General features: G+C 40.3%; 1 protein-coding gene across 1 annotated transcript; it reads right to left on the bottom strand.

The window, feature by feature from the left end:
* Positions 1-696: 696 nt before the first annotated feature.
* Positions 697-16,393, bottom strand: LOC122991071 (neuronal acetylcholine receptor subunit alpha-3-like). The gene is made up of 7 exons (XM_044364687.1): positions 16,139-16,393; positions 5,575-5,714; positions 5,389-5,433; positions 5,184-5,293; positions 4,388-4,595; positions 3,110-4,120; positions 697-1,816 (listed from the first exon to the last, which is right to left on the bottom strand). The coding sequence occupies exons 1-7, from the start codon at positions 16,194-16,196 to the stop codon at positions 1,691-1,693; spliced, it is 1,698 nt and encodes a 565-aa protein (XP_044220622.1). The 5' UTR covers positions 16,197-16,393; the 3' UTR covers positions 697-1,690.
* Between the last annotated feature and the right edge of the window lie 9,607 nt (positions 16,394-26,000).

Below are 26,000 nucleotides of genomic sequence, written 5' to 3'. Positions count from 1 at the left end.
GCTGTCACTCAACATAGTAAATGCAAACGAAAAAAAGGAGCACTGCAGCAAGTGATCTACTGGAAACTGGATAATTATTATGTTTATATGTTCACAGCAGTTAATGATGTTGACCAACATGCCAATTATCCAAATCCTGTGTTGGACATTTTTTGCCTCAAAAGGAAAATAACAGTTTCATTTCGCCTATAAGCTACCAGCGATCCTTTCCAGTGACCTATTCTGGTAACTGTAACTACACTATGGTTTCATATATTTTCTCTCCATTTTCCCTCTCTCATTCCTTTCTTCCTTCTGCATCATCTCTCCCTCTCCTTATACCCTTTGCCATTATCTGTACATACACACTTTAATGCAATTACACATGAGGTCAGAGGGCCTTCGTTCTCAAGCAGGACTACAACATGTAGACAGGCAGACATTAACATACATGCAATCTTGTTTTAATAAGTATTTAATGTGAAACTGATCTGTCATACTTGATTCTGGCCTTTTTGAGATGGCCTTTTTCTTTTTTTCAACATCCATTCATTCATCCATCTCCTTTCTACATCTTATGCTGATAAGGTTCATGGGGGCAATCCCAGCATGCAGTCTCCATTTCACCTAACCTGCATGTTTTAGGACTGCTTGAGGGAAACAGAGCACTGGAGAAAACCCAAACAAACGCAGGGAGAACACGCAAACTCCACACAGTTTGAGTCTGAGACCTTCTTTATTATTAGAAATGACTTGAGACAGTTTGGCCATTTTAAGTCTTTTTACAGATTTAATCTACATTGTGCAATACAAAGAGTCTCTATACCTTGTACATTTGCACTGTTGTGAATTCATGCGCGATGCATACTTATACTTATTGTGACCACATGTGGAAAACACAGTATCATGTGTGTACAGAAATAGCCAGTGTCCTTCTCAGAGGCCATGCATTACTCACTTGTATTTTACAGAGATTTGTACAAAGACACAAGAAAGGTGATTGCAGGTATTGAAAAAAAAAAGTACTGTACCACATTTCTCCAAAGCGTATTGTCTTTATTGCACTGACTTACAATGACAAAGTGCTACTGTAAAACTCTCAATGTCTATATTCAGATTTTTCTTTCTTGTTGTTTTTTCATTCTGAGAGGGCCTTCTATAGTAATTACAATAAAAAAATGTACAGACTGTACAATAACAACGACTTAGTTGACATTTTCAGTAAAGCACATAGAGTGAGAGTAGAATGGACACAGTGGGTGAGATGAAGATAAGAGTGATGGAGAGAAATAAGCTATAGGCAGTGGGAGGTCATAGCATGGCACAGGAGAGGAGAAAAACAAAGAAAGGAAAGGTGATGTCTGATGAGATGTCTGAAAAAATAGTGACGTAGAGGAGGAAATTGGATAACAGCCTTGCATGTGCATTGATGGGGTACGGCAAAGGATAATTGGGGTAATCTGGGTAGGTCATGTGAGGAAACAGACAGCTGAGGGCTAAGAAGTGATGGCTGACGATAAGAGTCCCGCAGAAGAACAAGATAGTGAAAGACGAGGGACAAAAAAGATAGAAAAGGAGAAATAAAGAGAGTCCAGTGTTTGATGTGAGAGAGCTGCAGGAAGCATAATTCCCACAGTAATTCAAGTGGGTTACAGAGACAGGATGAGATAGACAAAAAGAGAAAGAGAAAGAAGACAAAGACCAAAGTGTCTCATTTTAAGAAGCTGATGAGTGGCTGAAGGAAGAGTCCCAGAGTTCCCAGCACACAGACTGTCACAAAAACCCAAAGGAAGATCCTATCTATGACCATGGCGACGTACTTCCAGTCATCTTCCACCTAAGGAGAGGAAAGGAGATGATTTAGAACTTTCTCTGAAATGTGTGTGTGAGAGAGAGAAAATACAAAATATCCAAGGCACACAAATTCATATGCAATAGCACTTTTCTCTCTCTCCTCCCTAAAAGATTCCAAGTGACCTTTCCTTAATGGTAATTGTGAAATTTTGAGCAATTACACAAATGCTCACATTCACTGTCACTGTGTCAACACCAGAGCTTTATAGCTATGAGGTGTGTTTCTGTGTAAAACAGGCAGAGAGAACCACCAATGTTTACTACCATGTTTCTATGTGGTTATTGGGTTCATTTGTACGGACAGTGTGTGTGTTTGGTATACTGTTTATAAGTATTCCATGATCAGTCAGCTGTGTACAAATGGATCATGGCTGCAGTGGCCATAATGCCATTGTGTGCCTATCGAAGAGGCAGTATGGCATCAAAGAAAGAGCAGCGCTTTGCTAAGAAGAGATGGAGATGAAGCAACAAACATATCAGGACCATCCAGAGTGTGAGGAAGGCGTACACAAAGCCTTCCATCTGCAACAAACAAGCAGCTTTACACTCCCTTTATAGCTCCGTGTAAATGGTTTCAGCACCATTTACCAAGCTAGGTATAAACTAGCAGAGATAACACACTGTGTGGTGTGTGTGTGCGTGTGTGCGTGTGTGTGCATGTGTGTGTGTGTGTGTGTGTGTGTGTGTGTGTGTGTGTGTGTGTGTGTGTGTGTGTGTGTGCACCTATGTGTGTCTTGTGAGTGCTATGTACATAGTGGGGACACTATGTTCATATCATCAAATATGGGGACTCACCTTCAATCTGGGGATAAAAATCTGGTCTCCACAAGGCTAACTATTTATGTTTGTTTACTTCTTTAAGTCCTGGTAGGCAGAATATGTTTTAGTAGCTTTGGCAAATTAGAAATTTCCAACCTAGATAATTAGAAAATTCCAACCTAAAATAGAAAACAATACCTTATACATATTCAAAATACAACATTCACAAAACACACTACTGTCACTTTGTGAAGTTGATTCACATGTTCTTAGTATGAAATGAAAATATGAACATAAATATTATTATTATTAGTGAAGTAATGAAGTTAGAGGGCAATAGCACCATCAACTGACAGGATAGAGAGCCAGACAGATAAATATAATTATATCAATTATTATTATTGATTAAGAAACATACAGGTTTTGGCTTTAACAAACCAATCAATCTCATATTCAGGATTAAATGTTATTTTTCTTAAAAAATAATCCTGCGTTTCTGGAAATATTATTATGATACCTCTTTGGCTTTGTTGCGAGTCCTCATGTTTTCGGCAATGTACTTCACGCTCTCGATGGCCTGCTTGATCTCTGGTGACACCACGGAGAAGGCAACCACAGCATTCACCGGCGATGGGGCACTCAATGGCCTCGGTACTTTGGGCAGCTCCGACTCCTGGGGCCCCTGGGTCTGGTGTGCCTGAGGAGGAGGGGGCACCATTGGGGGAGGGACAGGAGTCGGTACCTCCTTGCCTCTGTAGGGGCACCTTCTGTTCATATCCCGGTTCATGTCACGGTTCATTTCACCATACTCCACACAGTTCATGGAGCCGCCAGCTGAGGAGGCCCCTCCTCCACCTGCACCACCATCCAGCGGTGGACACGCTACACCCCCAGTGATACCTCCAACGCTTACGCTTCCCGTGCCACTTCCTCCTCCCAGGCTGTTCTTTCTCTTCTTGTTCCCTCCGCTGCTTCCTCCTCCTGCTCCTCCCGTGCCTCCTGTGATACTGGCAGAAGAGGAGCAGCCTTGGTCGATAGGCCGCCTCATCAGCATCACCCTGGGCAGCACCCCAAGGAACACCGCCCTCACCCACTCTGGCATTGTGTGAGTCATGGGGGTGCGGTAGTGGACATTCAGCACAAAGACAGTGATGACAATACTGAGCGTGACAAAAATCATGGTGAAGAGGAGGTACTCGCCGATCAGAGGGATGACGAGTGACGTTGAAGGGATGGTCTCGGTGATGACCAGCAGGAACACAGTGAGGGAGAGGAGCACAGAGATACACAGGGTGACCTTCTCCCCACAGTCAGACGGGAGGTAGAAGACCAGCACTGTGAGGAAGGAGATGAGGAGGCAGGGGATGATGAGGTTGATGGTGTAGAAGAGTGGCAGCCGGCGGATGTAGAAGGAGTAGGTGATGTCCGGGTAGATCTCCTCACAGCAGTTGTACTTGATGTCGTGCTTGTAACCTGGTGCATCAATGATCTCCCACTCTCCACTTTCCCAGAAGTCTTTAAGGTTCACCTGGTGAAATGTAAACGTGAAGTAAATAGAAGTTATTTGTAGGAAAATTGTTTTCTTACCTACAGTTTCTGTGTATGAAAATTTAAAATCAAGTCAGTTTAAAGTGTATTGCCACTTTAGAGGACGTGATCACATGAAAAGGTATTTGTGGCTCAGTATTGAAATGTTCCTGCTAATATTTCTATGATTGCAAAGTTATTACAAAAGGAATATTGTGTTGCAAATGTGTCATGTAGAATAAAATTGCCGTCTGACTTTTCCTCTGACCTTTGAGCCAATGAGCACCAGGTCAATCTTGGCCTTGTCGTAGGTCCAGGAGCCAAATTTCATGGAGCAGTTCTGGTAGTCAAAGGGGAAGTAGGTGATGTCCATCGGGCAGGAGGATTTGAAAATAGCTGGAGGAACCCAGGTGATGGTGCCATCAAACTTCAGCAGAGCCTTGGTCTTGTCTTCCACTAAGAAATCACCTACAGCACTATGAGAGAGCATTTTCAAGGGGATGTAAATGCCATTTCACTTAAAGGCCATTACAACATTTAACTGTAAAGGTCAGAAGATGGTGAGCATAAATAACTGAAATACCATTAGCATTTCAGAAGAAGTATAAAGAAATGTGGACTGAGAAAAAAAGTTATTAAAGTTTCTACTGTCCAGTTATTTATCAGAACCAACTGATGGCTACAACAACCAAGTGGGTGCCAAGTGGGTGCCTAATGATGGGTGATGTCTATTTAAATTCAGCTGCGACAGCCTCAATGCCAAAAACTGGAGCAGAAGTGACACACATGGCACACATCATCTAGCTTTTCACAGAAAAGTGACACACTGGGTGAACACATGACATAGTTGATTTCAGTGACAGCAGTTTGCACACATTTCTTTGTAAAGATTAGGTGTGTTATTTGACAACATTTTTCTGCTTTCAAAAGCTCAGCTAATTGGTGGAGTGGCTTTATTTTCATGTCCTGTAATCCATGTAATCCATTAACACATAGGTTGGACTGAACTACATGATAAATTGTCAGAGCTTTTCACCTCTTAACATTTGTGTACTCAGACTTACTTGTTGTACAAAACAATGTCTGGCCTCCAAATCTTATTGGATGGAACTCGTATGAACTCAATGCCGTCGTACTCAACAGGGATCCATCTCAGTTTGTAGTCATTCCAGACCTGAAAAACAGATAGAAACAATGAAGTCTTTACATAATTCACTGAAACATAATTTGAAGCCAACCCATGAAGGATGAGACATGAACATTACTTACATGTCTGAGCCACAGATTGGTTTCCATAATTTGATTCACCTCATCCTGTGACGACAGACAAGGCAAATTAGACGGCAAGAGATGAGGAACTTAAGGATGAATTACATGCCTCTAAAAATATAATAATACACATGATTTCTTCATTTAGAGAGAATGAGTTGTTGTATTCATTCTCTAAATCCTTACCACTTTGACTAGTTGAGATATGGACACCTCGAACTCCACTGTGACTGGATCAGATACATTCTCCACTGGTCGGATGAACTGGTTGTACCTGCGGAACAACCTCCGAAATAATCTGTCCTCTGCCTTAGATGAAAAACAGCCTAATGAAAGACAAGAGACAAAGAAATGGGAAGAGAATAAGAACAAAGTTAAGTCCCAATTTCGCTCTACAAAGTCAGTGCTTTTTTAACACTAGCAAGTGCTATTCCTGTGATAATGGAGTTGAATTAAACCTGCAGTGCAGAACTTTTACATAATGAACATCCGTTACATTCAAGCCCTTGCCAAACAAGTTCACACAATGCTGATTAAGCCTATCACCGCCAGATAAATCTCTCTGTATTTCACAGTACAGCTACAGAGATTTTAATCTGGTGTCCGGTTTAACATTCCCACGCTGGCCAGATGAATGCATACTGCACATGCTCTATCGGCAAGGCATGCGCACTAGAGATTTCCGCTGGTATAGCCAGCTAACTTCTGGTTAGCCCTCTGCTAACTTGAATGGGGATAAAATAATATAATTATGCAGCTCTTCTAGACTTTCCAAATGTAATCAGAGCAAATGGATCAAATTCTGATAGTTAAATTTATCCACCGTTTTACAGCCGCAGCAGTAGCAACTGAGTCGGCTACGGCAGATTCTATGACGTGCCGACAGTGTTTTTGTAATTACTCTCACTGCCAGAGGGGGAGACAAATGTCCAGCACTTCAGCTTTAAATTCTGTTTATGGTGTTTACTGTAAAGCATTAAAAAAAATACGTTGGGAAATTTCACACACAACACCATCCTTTACTTTGAACACCACAAACTAAATTCCTTTCACTTCCATTGAGAGATGGCTTACATCCTAGGCACATAACGCCAAATCTACATGCATCTCTAAATGCTACTAAGGGTAAGAGGTAAAATGGAAAATCTGTTTCAGTTTGACCCTTTTACTGTTTAATCAATGTCTCTTTGCTCTGGGTGGAGTGAGGGTTGTGACAGACTGAATTGAGTGATAAAAGGCATTGCACTTGCATGTTTACACAGTGAAGGCAAAGCTTTTAAGAAATCTGTAAACACAAGATGCTTTGACAAAAAAAGAATGCTACGCCTTTGGCCTCAGTGTGTCTGCAGACGTGTGTGTGTGTTTGTGTGTGTTTGTGTGTGAGTATGTGCAGTGTATCTGTACTTTGTACGGCTGCTCTGAAGGTCATATTGTGGAAAGCTGCCACTAGTAACACTGGTGCCTCGGATGGCACATAGACCCACGCCACGCCTGTCCAAGCAGAAAATGTTGCCTCACTTGGGACAGTACAGTAAACCACCAGCACAACCTCAGAAATGCTGGTGGCTTCAAGAAACTGCAAATCCTCTCTACTATTTATACACCTCTAAAAAACATAAAAACACACATAATCTCTCTTTATCTGCCTCCTTCAGTATCTTCATCACAGTTTCTTCATCCCATATTTCCTTCATTGCGTTCCTCTTTTTTCTCTTTTCCTTTCATCATATAAAGTGCCTCCATTTCCTGTCACCTCTGTCATCTGCTAACTAAACACAATAGACACAAAGTTTGGTCCAGTCTATGTCAAGCCTGGAAACATTCATAGTCAGCTCCTCTGTTTTGAATACTGACTGCTCAGTTTCGCTTCGGCACAAATATGGAGGACAAAAAGCAATAATTAAAACACATTTTTTAAAAATTAGACATCAACCACTCCCATCATAGCTTTCAAGTTGAGAAAGGATGCACACAGCATTCAGCACTAGTCCCAAACCATAAAACTTGCACTTACCAAGCTGCATGAACCATTAGATGGATGGAAAAGAATGTGCTTCACCAAGAGGGCAAATGGGGCGCAACCCATATATACACAAATAGCTACGCTTGCTTTCGCTAAAAAGGTTTGTTTCCTTGACAACAACTAAATAAAACATGGTCCTTTAATGGGACACTTTCTATCAGGGCAAGTCAGTTAACTCTCTACAAACCAGTAGCATTTGCAACTGATTGACAACCTTACACTGACATTTTTTCCCCCCTGTCAATTTATTCGTCATCTTCATTATCATATCTCAAAAATGTGTATGTCATGTCTTAATACTGAAACTTGTACAAGGAGGAATAATAACTGCAGTACTGTGCAGGTTATATTCATATTTTTGTACCCAAAATGTGTCTTGGAGAGAATATTTTCACAGTAACAGTTGAAAAACTGATGAAATATAATTAGAAATATAAACTGCAATGGTTGATGATTGATGGCAAGCTACTGAACTAGTTGAACTATGCTAGCATGGATGGAGTGTAGGCTCAGTTAATTAGGAGGTGGTTGTTGTTTTTGTGGACTCAAAAATGAGAGGAGACCAGAAGCAGGATTAACTATAATGAATTTATTTGCCCACAGGACCTTCTCCATTACCCAAGAGTGTTAACTGTATTTTTATTTCTGATATGTTCTCTACTTTCATATTAGTAATGTGCATGTTTTCCACTGACATAAGACACTATAACAAACACATTCACATTGAAAGTGAACTTGAAATAGGGATGTTACTTTCATAAAACATCTTTTTTTAAGAATCTATATGCTGGAACAAATATTTCATATGCACCGTCCATAAAGTCATAAAGCAGTTCTTCCATTTATTGCCACTGGGAGTACACTTATATTGATGTCATGCCGACCTCCCAGATTACAGTCTGTCTGGTTTCTTATTTCCTGAGACCTGTTCATTTGCTCATGTTCAGGGAAAAGGCCAGGGAAATAACAAGGTAAGTGAAACTCATCCCTCATTAGTTCATTTGAAGGGGTATCTGACTGACCGAGGGCAACGTGAATCTGAAGCATGTAAAGGTTAGAGTCTAAAAATGATAAACACAATTAAAACACTTCTTCGGCCTTTTAGAGATTTTAACAACTGTTTTGATTTAACATTACAGGGGACTAACACAGCTCAGGGGTGGTAACCTCACCTTACTGAGCTAAAAAAAAAATCCCTCACAACACTTACATAATCACAACATCTGCTGCACATAAAACAACGACCAAACACACTCACATATGTGACCCAAGACAATATTAACACCATAAAAATGAACAGAATGATGCAGCAGAAGGGAGAATATGCAATGACTTAATTCATCCATATCTATTAAAACACATACATCTGAGTTCAAATCTTTATCACTCCCTCCACTAAATTTTACTGAGTTGCAACTTTCAAACACCTCACATGCACCTATAAAATTCAAACTCAGATGGAGCACACACAATGAAAATCAGGTCACACAGCTTTTTCACTGTTATCTTTGTTCCTCAAAACATTTTTCAGCTGTATTGCTGTCACCAGACTCACTGCACTGATCAGGATCACCACCCAGATGAAGGCAATGTGGCCATAACATTTGGAGTAGTGGATATATGGGAGAAGGTTCAGGCAAGCTTATATCTCAGTGAAGTTCTTTGCTTAATTTTAACAAGTATTGTAAGAAGATGATTAACTCAAAAAAAGATTAAAACATCAGCTCTGGTTTTAATGCTACATGAGTAAGAAGTTGCATTATAGAGCAACTCCAAAACTCTCAAGAAGTTTTCTGAGGTCACTGGCAGAGGCGAGCTGAGTCTTAAAGCGTAATGAAAAGGCCTCTCTCCCGAGACACTTGTGTAATTTCAGCTCTTGGTACCTGCTTTAAAAACTGCCCGCTGCATTCCCACAACCTTCTTTAAGCCTCTAATTGGGTGAGGGGGAACCAGGGCAATTATAATCAGTCAATTAATTGGACCTTTTGTTCACTGTGACAAAAAAAATTAAGCCAATATTTTTCTCTCTCTCACTCTGTCAGCATAGCCACTCTCTTAATTCCCTTCCTTTATTCTGCCACTGGAGATCTTAAGTAGCCTTCACTTAAAGGAAGTTATTTGTAACCTTTGCCCTTTCATCTCAGTTGATACTTTTACTGCTCGCCACACTCCCTGGTATTTAACGAAGGGTTTTAGATGTAGGAATTTAATTTGTGTGGTACAAGAGTGTATTTATGAGTGTGCATGTGAGAGGAACAAGCAGTGAGTGATAAAACATTCATGGTTTAGGATGTTTTATGAAGAAGATATGCATTCTTTATAGCAACTGTATGACATAGTAACATGCTGTAGTGAATGTATACTACGTAATATGTGAAGTATAGACAGGTCATTCAAATAATGTTTTCCATATAGGGCTTAAAGGTCTAGCAAGTGCACATATAAAAAATGGGCAAAGTTGCTCCTGAAACCACAAACGACATCTAAAAATAACTGTGTGTATATGTAACAAACTCACTTGTCTAAAGCTTTAACACAAAGTTGTTAATCACTGTAGACAAGACCGCATTTGTGTCTGATGATGAACAATGAAATCAGCATGACAGGCGTGTTTCATTTTAACAGACGTGGACTCTTTCCATCCCCAGTTTTTGTGATGTGGCAACAAAGTGACAAGTCTTTGTTCTGACACGGATGAAGCCAAGTCAAGCAGTCACGCATTTCACCCTTAAAAAGCTACATTGATTTAGAATTAGCGAGCTAAACAGTGAGTCCATTCCCATCTCTCATGACTACAGGAGCCTAAAGCTGAGCAGAAAGACTTGTGGCTTGCGGGAAGCTCTTTGATCAGGCATGTGCTTAACAGGATGAGCCCGAGAGCGAGTGGTGGACACTCTGAAGGAACTAATTACCCTCCAATAATATTCTGCTGGCAGTATGTGTGAGAGGAGAGATAGAGGGGAGAAAGTGACAGCAAGAATAAGCAGAGAAAAACTAGATAGCGTGTCTCTGCTCTCCAGGGTTTTTGATGGCCTGACTGTGACATGGTGAATGACGCACTAGAGGATCCACAGTGATTACTGCCTGTGCTGTGGCCATCCCATTATGCATATGCTGCATGTTTTAACCTATGTGTGTCTTCATGTATGAGGGATTGCCTATACGAAGACCATACATGTAACTGTGTGTGTGTGTGTGCGTGTGTGTGTGCCTGCATATGCATATGTTCCTATTTATGTCCAGTATGTCCTTTCACCTTTGATTTGACTCACTCTGAACAGCATATGAATTTTTTCACTGACGCATGAAATTCAGTAGCTTCTTGCGTCCCTGTTTTGCACTTGTGTATGCGTTTTGAGGTCAGAATAAGATATTATATGTGAATAAACACATTTATAAAGAGAAACATTTCTCTATATGTAAAGGTGATCTAATGGTGAAACGGCTCATGTAAGTAGCCCAAAATATATATATAACCCCTATAATATGTTTATTTTCAAAATTCAGAACAAAACTTAATCAGTCAGAAATTTTTAACTTGACTGATATCAACCAGATAATGGCTGATAGACATGACGGATTACGAAAATGATCTTCGAGTTTGTTTTATCTGTCATGGTGGAAGACTGGTCGCCTCACAACACCCCGACAAAAAGAGCAGCATGTCAGAATTTTTGTGCCTTCTCTTGCTTTGTGTGACAACTTCTACTACATGTTCTGTGATGTTAACCAACAGGAGCTCAAAACATTTTTCCTTTGCACATCTGTACACATGAGAGGAACATGCGAAGAAGGAATCATGTTACTGTTGCTGCAAGATGTAAGTCTGTCCCTTGCACCTCTTCCCTGATCATCTATAAGCTATGAATTATCTTGAATATATCTCTTGGACATGTCACAGCAAGTATTCATGACCCTATGACAAAAATAATGTGTAGTCTGATTCCAGCATGTCACCCCTCACATTCACGCTTATGTTGTTGCATGTATCAAACAGACAACATGGTGATAGTCTTCTGTAACTCAACACCAAAAGAAATGAACATGTAATGGCATTGAGAAAGAGTGAACTCAGACGTCAACATAAGTTCCAATGAAATTTCCCTTGAAAAGCTCAGAGATAGAATAAGGACAACAGAACGATAGACACTCTTCATGACATTTGAATTCCAGTGAACATTCATAGCTGTGATAAATGAGATGATCAGATAGACAGCCAATCGCAATCTACCAGGCAACCTGGTGATGCCATGTTCAGGTTATATCAGAGTTATCATAATTACAAGCTTCCAACTTGTAAGAAGTCAACATCCAAGTCATAATTATGACGTGGCATTTAGTAATATGGAAGTGCTTGAAAACCAAAGAAATGTGGATTCTGCACATTAGCCAAAGACCAACATTCAGTGTAATGGATATGGTGTTATTTTGTCAATGCACAGTATTTGAATCTTCACACGACTGATTCTGTAATCATTCAACACTCTTGATGACGTGAATGCCAGCAAGTAGTAAACATGAGAATCTTTCCCATCTCCATCATCTGTCCCATATGATGTGAACGCGGCATGAGAACACTCCAGCTGAGTGCCTCTGAAGGAGGAGGTGTACCAAATGGGAGGAGTACTTGGAGCAGAACCAGGGCATGTTGAAGAGATTTTCTCTGGATCCATCAAAAGGAAGGAAACAGCTGTGCTGTTATTCCATGACTCAGACATGGATAAGTAATGGAAAATGTAATAGTAGAGGGCTTACTTAGGTAGAACTACACTGTTGGACCAGTATACTATATAAGCTATGGCATATTTTGAAGGATTTATTAATAAAATAGACGATTAATGTCACAGCACACCAGGCTGCAACCTGTAATAGCCTGCATTGTGTGTTATGAGCTTGACAGAGTAGAACACAACAAAGCAATAGAGGATCAGAGGCAAAAGAAAATGGACAGGGGTCAGAAGGAGAAGTGGAGGAAAAAAGTAGGGGATGAAATGCTTGAATGTCCTTCTCTGCACCTGAAGCCTATGTTGTCTTGCTCAACCCACATCTCACACTCTCTCCCTTCATACTTAAGCGTGACTCAGTTCATTGCCAGCACTGAAGACCAAGATGTCCCAGAGGAATCCGGGAGCAGGGCTGTCTGGAAGAGGATGTCTGTGTGTATGTGAAAAGAGATAGAAAGTGTGTGTGTGGTGGTGTCGGGGGGAAGTATGATGGTTTAAGCCAATCCATAGGGGGTGGAATAAGGCCTCTGCCTGTGGTGGTTACACAGTATGTGTGCGAGAGAAGGGGAGGGGGGGGTTCGGTTGCAATAATCACACGACAATCGTGTTAAGAGGATCCTCAAGCCACCACACAGTCCTTAAGCCACACAAACACTAACACACACATACACACTGATTGCCTGTCAAGACTTTAATGTAACTATATTGCTTCTGGGAGGGAAATCAGAGAGCTGCTCTGTAGTTCCAAGCTCAGAAGAGCATTTAAGTTGGGCAGAGCAGCAAATATTCTTGATGATGCTGTGATGCAAGCAGACAACTGCATACAAGCAGACTTAGATAAAAGCAACAGAGGCTTAATATAAACCATTTCAAATACTGCTGAAAGAAAAGACACACACACCGCAACCTCCACTGATTTAAGACAATCAGTTGTGGTGACTTTTTCTTTCCTTTGAGTATTTTTTTTTATCGTTGGCAGCCTGCATTCATTGCTGCAGAACTTATCGGAAAAGGCAGATCCTCTTTACGCTGTCAACACGCAGCTGCAGCCTATTAAAATGCACAGCAAAGTGAGATAAAGGGTCAGGCCTGAAACATAATGCGGCTCAGATCAGTATAATGCCGGCATGGCTGGACATTTCTGTTAGCTGTTTCTGCTAAAGATAATGCAGGCAAAAAAAGCATTGTGCAGTTTCACTGATTTTAATAGCTAAATCCCAAACCTCAAGAAACCAGTCTAGTCCTGAAATATGCTGATGTCCACCACAATTTATCCCAAAGGCTGTGACTGTGGGGCTGTGTCATAACTCCAAATAACAACCCTACATGCTGTACAAACCTGTACTTCGTACCTCCAAGCTACTCAAACCAGATTCTATTTTGGACTAAAAGACCCCAATCCCATGGACTGCAGGATCAGCATTTCCTCTGTATGGGGACAAATCATCCAATTCTGGATGGCAGGAGACAATACCTTCTGTAGCTCACTAATCAGACCCCCACTGGGAGCATGTGTGTGTCGATGTGTGTTTTTCAGACACTTATCTGCATACACAGCCCTGTTTAGAATCATACAGCCAATAAGGGATTGAGGGAAGGAGGGAGAAGAGGTGGAGGACAGAATGGGGGTAAAGAGGAAGACGAGGGCAGAATCTTTTCATTTATCTGGGTTTTATCCCAAATAGCAGAGTGAATTGCCTCTGACTAGTATTGACACAGAGTGGATTTCCTTTCACATAAGTAAAATCTGTTCTTCTGCTAGAGTATTGACATTGTCACATTGACATTGGCTTGTTCCTTTTGAAATTCGCCCAATTCAAGGGCAAAGCAACAAAGCAGTCAGCTGTGGCAAATCTCTCCAGTAGAGAAAGAGACAAGCGAGGGTGTCCATCCCACGTGTCACACAGAGACACATCCCTTCCACTTGGCTCTGAGTCTGCGTCAGGTTACAGCATGTGTGAAGCCAGCGTCTTTTACATGACGACTGGAGCGTGACGATACGAAAGCACTTAGTGCTGCTCCCAAGGGAGGGACTCTGGGTACCACATCCGGGACAAACTCACTGCTGCACTCTGGGCTTTAAAGTAAAAAATCACAACATTCTCATATAAGACAGCAGTGATCCAACCTATATCCGGATTAATTAAAAGCTCTTACATTCTCTGCTCAAAGCACGCAGCGGTAGGTTCTTTACCAGGAAAAGTTTCTCATCATTTTGGGAGCAAGCTAAAAAAGACACAAGTATTTAGTATGAGCAGCATTACCCACCAATCCTGAACAGACCGAGAAACGAGGGGCACCTATAGTAACTCAAACATCAACAACAGAAAAACACGCTTCAGTACATCCCACACTGTTTGACTGACAGCCTAGGAAAGTGCAGAAGCAACAGCTAGAACTTAGAACAAAAGTGCTGCCAAAGACATATTACCACTTTAAAGAGAGTTATTTTATCCTCCACATGGATTCCCATTACACTTGGTGCTCCCAATGGTACAGACAATCTCCCAAGGAACCTTCGTACTCTTTGCGGATGTGAATGAGATGAAATTCCAGATTAAAATAACCATTCAGTTACATGTGAACGCAGCTCAAAAGTTTAGTTTTAAAGCATTAAACTATTATTTGTTCTGCTTGAGCTCCCATGGGACATACTCAAGGACCTCACTTCAAAACTAGCTGTTTTAAAGCTTATAGGAGACTGGCAGCCTTACATGAACAAAAGAGGTTAGAAACAAGAAAATATGCATGGAGGTGATTTTTTGGAAGAGGAAGAGGAAAGAAAGAAAAGGATCACACACAGAGAGAAAAACAAGAAGACAACTTGCCAGAGCTGCGATTTAGCTGATATTAAATTAAACCACCAAGGAAATCATACAGTTTTACTTATACTTTGGACTTAAAATTTGATGTGGCATCAGGATGAGTTTACATGCTAACTACTACTGGCAAGCATCTGCCCTGCTGAAGTGCTTATGAACACGACACAAATCCCAGCAGCTCCAGGTTCTTCCTTCCTGCACCTAACAATGACCTCTGACCTCTGTGTGTGAAGGGGACATCCCCTGCACATCTGGGAGATACAGGGATGAAATCAGCATTGACACTCATTGGGCTGCAGCTGGAGAGACATATAGTATGTCATGCATGTGTTAGCTCGTTTTGTGCATGGATGGGTGCTTCACAGTCGCTCCAGGGCCTGAGGTATCGGCTATAATGTGACTTGTCACGATCGCAGATCATCATCTCCAGAGAAAACTGATACCAGGGTGCATGTGAGAATATATTGTTTAAATGACTCCGTGCGTCCTGTAAGTGGACTCTCTGCTATATGACAGTGACTCTACAAGTTTTGAGAGCATTTAGGATATAATATTTTGCTGGAACGAGTGACTTTTCTCAGATAAGAACAAATACTCATGATGGAGAAGACAAAGTTGTCTCCGTCAGTCTGAAATAAATAGGAAAGGTTGTCGATGGAACAGCAGCACGCACAAGGACGCGCACACTATCCTTAATGACAATGTGGGAGGAGACTTTTCTCACTTTCAGCATCAGCTCCTGTTTTTCTGGGAGTTGTGCGCGCTTGAACTCTCGATGACAGAATATTCAAGAAGCAGCAAACGTCGAATAATTGCACAAACTGATATGTCACCTGCAGCTATTAAACGTGCTTGCATTTGTCACCATCACGTTCCGTTCAAGTTTCGTTTATAACCATGTCATCCAGCTTGGTTAATAAACTGAAGTGAAGTTTAGCCTGTTTTCTGCAGATTAAATCATCCGCACAGTTTTTACCAAGCTTTTCATTCTCTGGGTTGGGAATACACACGGATTATTTTCCCTGATTTTAGGAGGTAACACGACTAAAGATAACTTAAAACATATGTAACCGTTCACTTGACCTATAAATTCAAAGTGATGTCACACCTATAGTAACGAGTATAATGCCACTTTTTTGCTTTGTGAGTCCAGCACCGATCCACGGTGCGCTGTGTCTTACCTTGCGCTGCCAGGAGCACCAGCAGGAGGACGTTTGTTAGTTTCCCGGGGAAAATCATCGATGCATCGGCGCTTGGCGATGCTTTCTGTGGATAAAAGAGGATGACAATGAATGAGATCTTGTCGATAACCTACTAAAGACGTCTATGGAGCCTCAAGAATAGATTAGTGCAACATTTTCCTTTGCGCTCCCGAGCGTGGAGAGGTTGGACTCGCGGTGCGCTCTCCCGACATGGATAACTTCAGCACGTCCCGCCTTCCCCCTCCCTCCCTTCGTCCCTGCGTTACACTCACCCACCCACTCACCCACGGGCCAAACCTCGCGACCTGACTCACCACTGTGATTCAGAGGTGATAAGTTTGGAATAGTGAAATGGTTTACAAATATGGCTCCAGGGTTTTGCAAAAATGTGCATCCATTTTCATATTCAATCCTGCAAGCTGCTTATTTCCTAAAATAATTGGGTCGATTGCAGGTTTTCAATGTTTTTAATTGTTTAAGAGAGTTATTAATATTCTAATCTATCTATCTATCTATCTATCTATCTATCTTTAAAAAGAAATTTAAATCGATATAAAGTTATAGTTAAATATCTCTAATCCAATCACCACATTTAATATAGGCTACTGTAGCTCCAGAGGAAGATGCTAGTACACACACACACACACACACACACACACACACACACACACACACACACACACAAACAATAAGATCACATATTTTCACTGCTGAGTTGTAAATGACCTATTTAGTCACTTAATTGATTTTGTACGCATAACAATGTTCAGGCAGCTTAAAGCATTAGCTGCTGTAATCTGAGTCTTGAAGGCTGCAGAGTCTGCCCAATTCAAATAATGGGAAGTTATTAATGTATAGATCTATTGCATGGAATTGGAACTGAAATTATTCTCCATAAGCAAGTCCAGACTGAACTATATATCCTCTATAAAGGAAAAAAATGCAATTATAGTGGGTTTTAAATTCCTGATACTGAAGTAAACATCAGAATTAATTTAATCTGACTGAAAGGTCTGTAATCTGTATTTTTGCTCTGAGTTTGTGGAGTGAAATACATCCTAAAAACCTTCAAAACATAGGACATTTATCCTATTGTTGAAAACAACTAACATCTGAAGTTTCTTCTGTTTGTTTGTCCAAATTCCTTAACCTCATCTTTTGTAAAACTTAGTTACATGTGCACAGTAGTGATATTTTATAAGCCAACAAATAACTGGATGAACAAATAGCTTTTAGTTGATTTGTCCCTTAATATTTCATGAAACTGTGTGTGTGTGTGGAACATATGAAGGTGGGGGAGTGTACAGTATGTGCATGTGTACTATATGTTTTAGTATCCAGCAGCAAAAGATGTATTTATATGTACTCTGACATGTATTCACTCCTCTTAACCCACTTACCTTGCACAGATCTGCTAGAAGAGGTCATATATGCACATGTACACACACACTCACACAAACACACATATCTGTGTGGACATGCATTGATGTACATGGAAAACAGTCCATTAGATTGTCTAGATCCCCACATGTCCTGCCATTTTATAAATATTCACATAAAGTCAACATTATATAGATTTTTTATTATGCTTGACAGAGTTTATTGTACGTTCTCCTGCCACATCAAACAAAAAATCTGTTTAACAGCAGTGTAATGGACCAGTGGGTCTGAGTGCGCTGCAACAGTGCTGCTTCTTGAAACAGTACAAAGTCCCATGCATGTTTGCAGCTGGCAGGTCAGAAGCCAAGAGGCTGAAGACAAGTGGAACTGCTCAGTCCTCAATTTTAAGCTCAATTAGTTTTGTCGTTGGGGAGTGAAGTCAACCAAGGTTGTTGAGGCTTGGAGGGTGGAAGTTGCAGTGGTTACAATGACTCACATTGGCCAGTAGGAGCCCTGAAAAGAATAAAAGACTGAGAAAAGAAGGAAGACAGCAAAATACAGAGTATATAAAGAAAGGTTTGATGGGAGAGAGAGGTGCAGGGAGGGCGTGAGAGAGATATACACTCCGATCAGCTGACCATGAAATGTTAAAAAGCTCCAGAATAGATGTCAACCAGAAACGTATGAGAGAAGAGAAGAGAAGAGAAGAGAAGAGAAGAGAAGAGAAGAGAAGAGAAGAGAAGAGAAGAGAAGAGAAGGGAAACTAGGACCAGTTTTTGCTGCTTGATGTGCCTCAGCGTGACAGAGCCAGTGAATCTATTTGCAGAATTTTATTTTTTGATTCAGCAAGATGCAGAGAAAAGCTGAGAAAGAGTCTCCACCCACTGGCCCAGACTGGAGAGAAACAGGACATCCTCCTTCACTCTGTTATTTTTTTCTCCCTTTCTCTGATTTTTTGCCACCAATTTTACATTTTTTTTTCTTTCTTAAGTTGTTTGTGTCTCCTTTCACTTTGTTACTGCCACCTTAATAACAATATTTCCATTCCCAGTGACACAGGGAGAGATATACTGCACTCTAGATAGTGATGGACATTTAAAGAGGCACACTTGACATTTAAAAAACAAACATTTGGAGGTCTTTCCCATGGCATTAAACTTTAAAGCTAAAAGATCAATATGTGACTTTTTCCATTTATTGAATATTTTTGCTAGTAATTACTTGACCTTATATGTTTTAAGAGATGGAGTGTATATTTGCCTGAATTGATTTTAAAGCCTCATAGTTTTAGATCTATAATTGGTTTTTTGGATATTATACAAAGGGAAATGTAAATGTTTGACTTTCTGACATCATGTCCAGAAGGAGATGTTGTGCACAAAATGTACAAAATTGTTTTCACCTCTTATTTCTTGTTGAATTTCGGCCCCTTTTTACTCAATCTACATCTCAACTGTCTCAATCTCAATTTAAAGCATTTCGTATTTGCCTCTTATCTCTGTTTCTTTGTTGGTGATTTATTTCAATCTAATTAGTGAAGTAAGAAGCGATAATAGCTTTACCTGGATCAACAGTCCTTATCAGTGTTTATAATGGAGAGTGTAAACTGATATAGTGTATTGTGTAACATGATATAATGTGCCATTACACACAATGACTTTCATGTGTGATTTAGAAAACAAGGATGACATCACTGGATAAAAATTTAACATGACCCTTCAAGTGTCTTTTGTTTGTAAGAATGAATATAATCTTTATTTATGTGTTTCTCCTCTGTATTTAAACCAAAGTGTATTAAATCAGACAACATACTTATATAAAAAATAAAACCGTAATTTAAACAGTAGTATAAGATACTCAAATATACTCAATATACTCAAATATAATTCCTCATAAGATTGCAAGTTGTGTAGACTATACAGTATGTAAACACACTCAGATCCAGAGAAAGAAGAAGAGAAAAGGGGCAGAGCCGCTTCAGCGATGCAGGAATTAGTCAGGTTCACAGGAGGAGACTATTGCCCCACAGCATCATAGTTCAACCGACTGGTGTTTCAGGACAGTCTCCAGCCAAGATGACGTCCCAAAACTGCTCCAATAGAGCACACAAAAAGTACAAAACAATGAGTTGTCCTTTTTATCACTTTGTTTCTTCTTCTCTTCCTTTGTCCTGTCTCTGCCTCTGTGCAATCACACAGCTGGACGCACTGTTAAATAACAGCAGGCATCTGGTTAGACAGCTCAGACAAAGCAGAAGGACCTCGAGGGCCTAACAGAGACAAAGGAGGAAAAGGAAAAGGGCAAGTGTAGTTACAACAGTGTGTGTCAGACAAGACTGTCCTGGCTCATCCGCGTCAACCTTGCACACTTTTTCTTCTCTCCTTAACTGAGTCTATTTGGGTTTTATCTCTTGCCATCCTCCTCTACATCTCTTATTTCATACATCATATTATCCTCTCCTTTTTACTTCTTTCCCCTGACTAAAGGTTTGGGGACATCCCACTTCTGTTGAAATAAGTAAAGTTTTCATATTTGACTTTCTATAATAGACCTTTTTTTACAGCAGGAAACATGACTTCTGAAACACAGCTGTAACTAATAACATCACTAATTGCTGCATTGCAGATCATTAATGTTATTAGTTTCATTTGTGCTTTTCCTGCTATGACAAGTCAAAATGTCTGCTGTGAAAAAAGTTCTATTACAGGTGAAGGTGAAGGAAATACAAGAATGGGGAAATAAAGGCAGTTTAAAACTGACATTAGAGAATAAAGTACAAGTGGGTTTAATCTTTCCATTGCTAATTAAGTGCATTCTTAGTTATTTTATTCTTTCTCTCAGCTGCTCACTGTCTTACTTAATTACTTATCACTCACACGGATGAGATATCTGCCTTTAAACAACCTGCAATCTGAAGTTGCAACAGTCTGATCTGTAACCTGTATTATTGGAGAGGTCAAATGTGGCCTCAGCTTCAATCTTTAAAGTGACATAACATGCTTTTTTGTGATTTTCTGTCATTTATACCCTGTTATTATGTCAGATGTCTATGTTAAACATAATCAGTTCCAAAACATGAGGTATGTAAAAATGCTGCCTGATAGTCAAAAGCCCAGGATTCAGCCTGCTCTAAACGCTCTGTTTGCAAAGTTACCTCTACTTCCCCATTAAATTGACATCAGATTGTTTGCACATGGCTACAAACGGCTGTCCGCTGGTAGCCTTGGTGGTTGGTAAGGTTGTTCCACGGGTTGTTTGCATTGTATTTCAGATTTCGGTTCGAACATGTGTGGCTGTATTTGAAAACGAAAGAACATAAAGACCGAGAAAATAAGTGACATCTCTCTGCTATTGTTTGTTTACGTACGGGTGGAAGAGTGTCAGCTTCCAGAAGCTGATCAATCAGAACAGAATAGGCTCATCAGGAGGGCAGCCTTAAAGAGACAGGAGCTAAAACAGCCTATTTCAGACAGAGGCTAAACTGAGCGGCTGCATAAAGGGCCAGTATAAGATAAATAGGTAATATTTTGAGCTGTAAATCATGCAAAGACATACCAGTATAGCCCCAGAATAAAAATATAGATCTGAAAACATACATGATATATGTCCCCTTTAACATTCAAATTGTCCACTTTTTTACCCTTACAGTAAGTAGCTAAAGAAATTATGTTATTCTATGCTGTTTGACTGTAATATGTTTTGAAACAGCTTGTCCCAGCTCTTCATTAAAGCTAGTAAAATATGCATACACAAGACTGCATGTTTGGACTGTGCTATTAAATGAAAATATTGTAGATTGTTGTGTATAGTTTTATATATATTTCTGCAAAATTCAGCCTGACCTATTTAGAAACCTTGGAAACGTTGAGATCTCCGCTAAACTTTGAATACATTTCTGTGGGTTTGAACGATGTTTGACTGCAGAGCATGAGTTTGTAATAACTGACTTACCAGCGATCAGTGAGGTTTAAGGGTTAATGCTGTCCACCATTCTTTCTGCTATTATTTTTCATATAAAAAGATATCCCCCCGAAACATTTCAAACATTATAGGAAATCCAGTTGCAGCTAAACAAATATTGAACATTTGACAGGCATTTTATTTTTTCTCATAGAGATGACTAAAATTTAATCTCAAAATTCATAACTGACCTCTCACCATCTTTCTTTCCTTGCATCTGACCAACTTACCCTTTAACCCCATCTAAACAGTTTACAATTCTTCCCATGATCCCCTTCTTCCTTCTGTGCTTTCTAATCCTACTACTCCATGGTCACCACCCGTTTTAAAGGCCCTCAGCGTCTCCTTTCCTCCCACAGCTTGTCCTGTTCTGCCAGTCACGCTACACTCTGTGACCCCACTCAACCCTCCAGCACTCCCATCCTCAATCCCTCCCTCCCCAACCCTTCCAGGCCTGCGCTCATTGCTCCATCTTCTCTCTCTCAGACCCATTAACACCACTTCCTACTTTCCATTCATCCAGTTCTCACTATATGCTGTGTGCTTGGTCATGCTTTGGCCTGTTGCAGCCACCAGCAACTAATTAAAGTCCCTTCACTGCTCGAATCACAGTTATCTGATTAAAGCCCTTTGCTGTTAATTAAACTGCCATCTCTCTGCACCATGTTTCTCTTTTTTTCCCCATAAACCCCTCCCCTCCTCCCTCTCTTGTTCTTTCACATACGCTCACAGTCAACACACATACAATACATCGTGACAATTTGTTTACAATCAAGCTTACAACTCCATTCTGTTTCCTGTTTTTGCCCTCGCTGTCCATCTTGCTCTCTGGATGACCAGTGGTGTCATTTTCGATTAAATGGCTGCAGCCTAAGGGGTCAAACACAGACACGCAAAGCTTACTCATTATCTGGTCCACTCACGTTTGTCCTAAGATGAAATCTGAACAATTGTCTGGGCCTCCTTTTGCCATCAAAGCAGATGTGCTCATCATGGCTCCAAGTGATTTTTAATCAGTTTGAAATGTGTTAGGAACATTTCATTAATAGTCTTGGCAATCCTAGTTGGTGGCCTCAGGGGCAAGTGTCAAACTGGAGTATTTAATCCCTTTCTTATAATATTGCAAAATATGGTAACATTTATGTCACAAACTGTTATACAAATAAGATGAATATGTGTTTATGTGACCTTTGTGTTCAACAAAGTTCTCCTCTGGCATTGAAATTTAAATCTGATTCATTTTAGAAAATAATGGTTGAACATGTGGCTATGGGCACATTCACCAAGATGATATGACATTGTGCCAAAAACAATCTAAATGAGGATCTAGACCAGTGGTTTCCAATCTTTTTGACTTGTGACCTTTAAAATCAAAGCAATGTATTGGTGCGACCCCTTGTCACCAGATGCATAGATCTACCAGTTATGACCAGCTCAAATAAAGAGTATTTTTTTCCTTGTGCTATTTGAATGATTGTCCTGAAAGTGATCAAGTAAAAGAAAAGATTAAAGAAAAGATTAACATAACTTTGTGTAGCAGGAGAATAAAAGGTCTTATTCTGTTAATAATCTCACATCCCCTCAGATGTATGTTGTGACTTTTGTGGGGGTCCCAACACCTAGGTTGGGAACCACTGATCTAGACTCTGACCTAGTCATACATATGTGATGTGTTGTTACTTAAACACACACAACAACTGATTATTACCAGGATATACTTGAAATGTGTGCATTTACTGCAGTGCCATACCAAATAAATTATAAATAAGGGCCCATGCTTATTTTATATGGTAAGATGTAGTAGTAAAGTAATGACAGGACTGTTTTTCTTACTAGTACAGATTCTAAGCATAACATTGAGCTCTGCAGTGTCTCATACGACCACTAGTGAGCAGCAGCAGGCACCCTGAGCTGTCAGCAGGTAACAGACTTGAGGAGAAATATATTGCTCCAGCAGGGACATATCAGAGCAACCCCTGAGCCCAGTTTAAAACCCTGTAAAGCGTTTGGACCAGGTCTCTGCGTCTGTCCCCCTCAGCTCAGTGCTCACCAGCTCAGAGGGGAGGATCGATGGCCCCCTGACTCAACTGCACAGCAGCTACGCATTCTGTAATGCAGTAATGTAGTTCATAAATATCGATCACAGAGTTAAAATGGCAGGTATAAATCCTAAAGGAATGTCCTGTGGAGGATAATGGGGCATTGAGGGCAACAGCCGACTACAGGAAACACATCAAACTGCTGACACCCACCATGCTGCATGTGAGGTACAAGGGTCTGATTACAGCAGGTTGAGGAACAGAAGAGAATAGAAATGTTTCAGTGTAGGCAGAGTTGTAGTTTGTGTGTGTTTGTGCATATCTGAATGCCTTTCAACCTTCTGCTCTCTACAGTACTGATTAACTTCTACACCTCTCTCCAAATAGCCAGTACACTACATGCATGCAATACAACTTTTCAAACATTTCTTACATTAATTATCTTCCAAAGTTTCTCATTCTGGTATCCAAGATCAAAAAACAAAATAAAACAAAAAATGCATGTAATCCTGAAAAAGTGTTATTCAAAAACCTTCATGTTCAGCACGCCTTGCTGTTTGCCTATATGCATGCATTTATGCATATTGAATGTCTGTATGTACTGTATGTGGGGTCGTTCTGCTGAGAAGAATAAATGCTTATTGATCTTTCAGTACAGCGTGAAGAGGTCTTTAATGTGGGCTCCTCTGTCAGGCCAGCAGACTGCAGAAGTCTTGTGTCTCTTGTTTATGACCGACCTTTAGTATCTCTGTCTCCCTCTATCATACCTCTCTTTCTCTTCCTTTCCCACCCAGCTTGTGACCCTCACTCCCTCTCTTTCCATCCATCCAGTTTTATCCCTTCTTTCATGCCCCATGATCAGACCTGCTTGGACACCATAACACCAACTCTGCCTGCATAGACCTAGTGGTGCAGCCATCTTCACTGATTAAAGGATGTCACACACACATACACGCCTTGATTGTATTTAAATGGCATCTGGGTTGGTCGCTGACTCTACAGTATGACATCAGAGAGACAGGTAGGCAATTTTAGTGCTGCTGAAATCCATCTTTCTTACACCTCAACAAAGTTGTTGTCTAAGAGAAGCTGGCAACAGCTGAGCAATTGTAAAAACCAAATCAATCAGATTTCTTTTTCTGCCAATAAAATTCAGTTTCACTCCTACTCTATACTTCTCTGAAAAAACCTTTAAAAAGTTGGCCCCCTGGTTGGGTAATATCTCTTGGTTTTCACTATGTTTGCCAGCAGTGATGTCAGCTACCTTCTAAAATGTAACATTAAATGAACCAATATGCTGAAGGGGAAAAGGATGGAGTGTCTTTGTGTCTTTGTGTTTGCATTCCTTGAGGATGTAGATATTGGCTTCAATTTGAAGCCCTCACATTGATAAGCAATAGGCAAAGTGTGTGAATGGAAGCTTCTTGCTGGCTGCACCTGATGACTTCATGGGTGTTGGGAAAGATACATGGGAGTCTACACCCTCTTAGTTAGAAGCATTAAAAGCAACATTAAACATTTGGAAGAATAAGGAAAAATACAAAAAAAAGTATAATTTTGAAAGGAATAAAGGATAAATGTCCATTAATGCAAAAGATAAGTCTGAAAAATAACCCAACAGAGAACAATACAAATAAAAGTGTGATGTTTAGAGAACAGAAAAATGTGGTTCACTCTGCCACCCTCCACACTACGAAAACACAAGCTATCTAACCCTCCAAACCCTCATGTGGTCATTCGCCTAATGGAAATTGATACAGATGTCAAGAATCTAATTTATGAGTCGTACGAACATGTACAGAGGAGGACGGGGGTACAACTATGAGTAATAATTGCCAAACCCAACTCCAATTCAATGGCTGTCACTACATCTGTAGGATTATGTCACATTTTGACTCTTGAGTGTGTGCGTGTGTGTGACTGACATGATGTTGTGTTTGCTAGAAAATTATGATGCAGTAGTATTGTTTCTGGAAGTATCAGCCATTACTGGAAAACAGCAGCTCATGTTCTTGTTGGTTCTGGAAAAACAAATCATCAGGGATCTTGTAACATCCATGCAGACGCCAACAGAAACTGAAATTACATCTAATTTGGAAATTTTCCATTTTAAAATCTTAGCTAATGCTGCTGATAATCCAATTATGAATAATACTAATACTGCTACAATAAATATGCCGCAAACTTTAACTTAAAAGAAGTTAGAGTGAGTGAAATTTGATCAGCAATGGCATGTGACCAACAAATAGCCAGCTTTATGTGATGCTTCTGGCTCCTTTTTAGGCCCATGTCACATTTTAGGAAGCAGCTGCCAACTGATAAAGAGTGAGGAAGCATCATAACACATACGATTTTCCAGATTTATGATCATGTGCATGTGTGTGTTCACATGCTGTGTCCCTTTAGCAGTCATACCGCCTCACTGCCGTCTTAAACTAACAGAAGGCGAAGTTACAAACCCC

Source organism: Thunnus albacares, chromosome 10 (assembly GCF_914725855.1).
Source record: "Thunnus albacares chromosome 10, fThuAlb1.1, whole genome shotgun sequence".
NCBI lineage: Eukaryota > Metazoa > Chordata > Actinopteri > Scombriformes > Scombridae > Thunnus > Thunnus albacares.
Note: the sequence above shows the minus strand (reverse complement) of the source record. Positions and strands in the feature narration are given on the sequence as shown.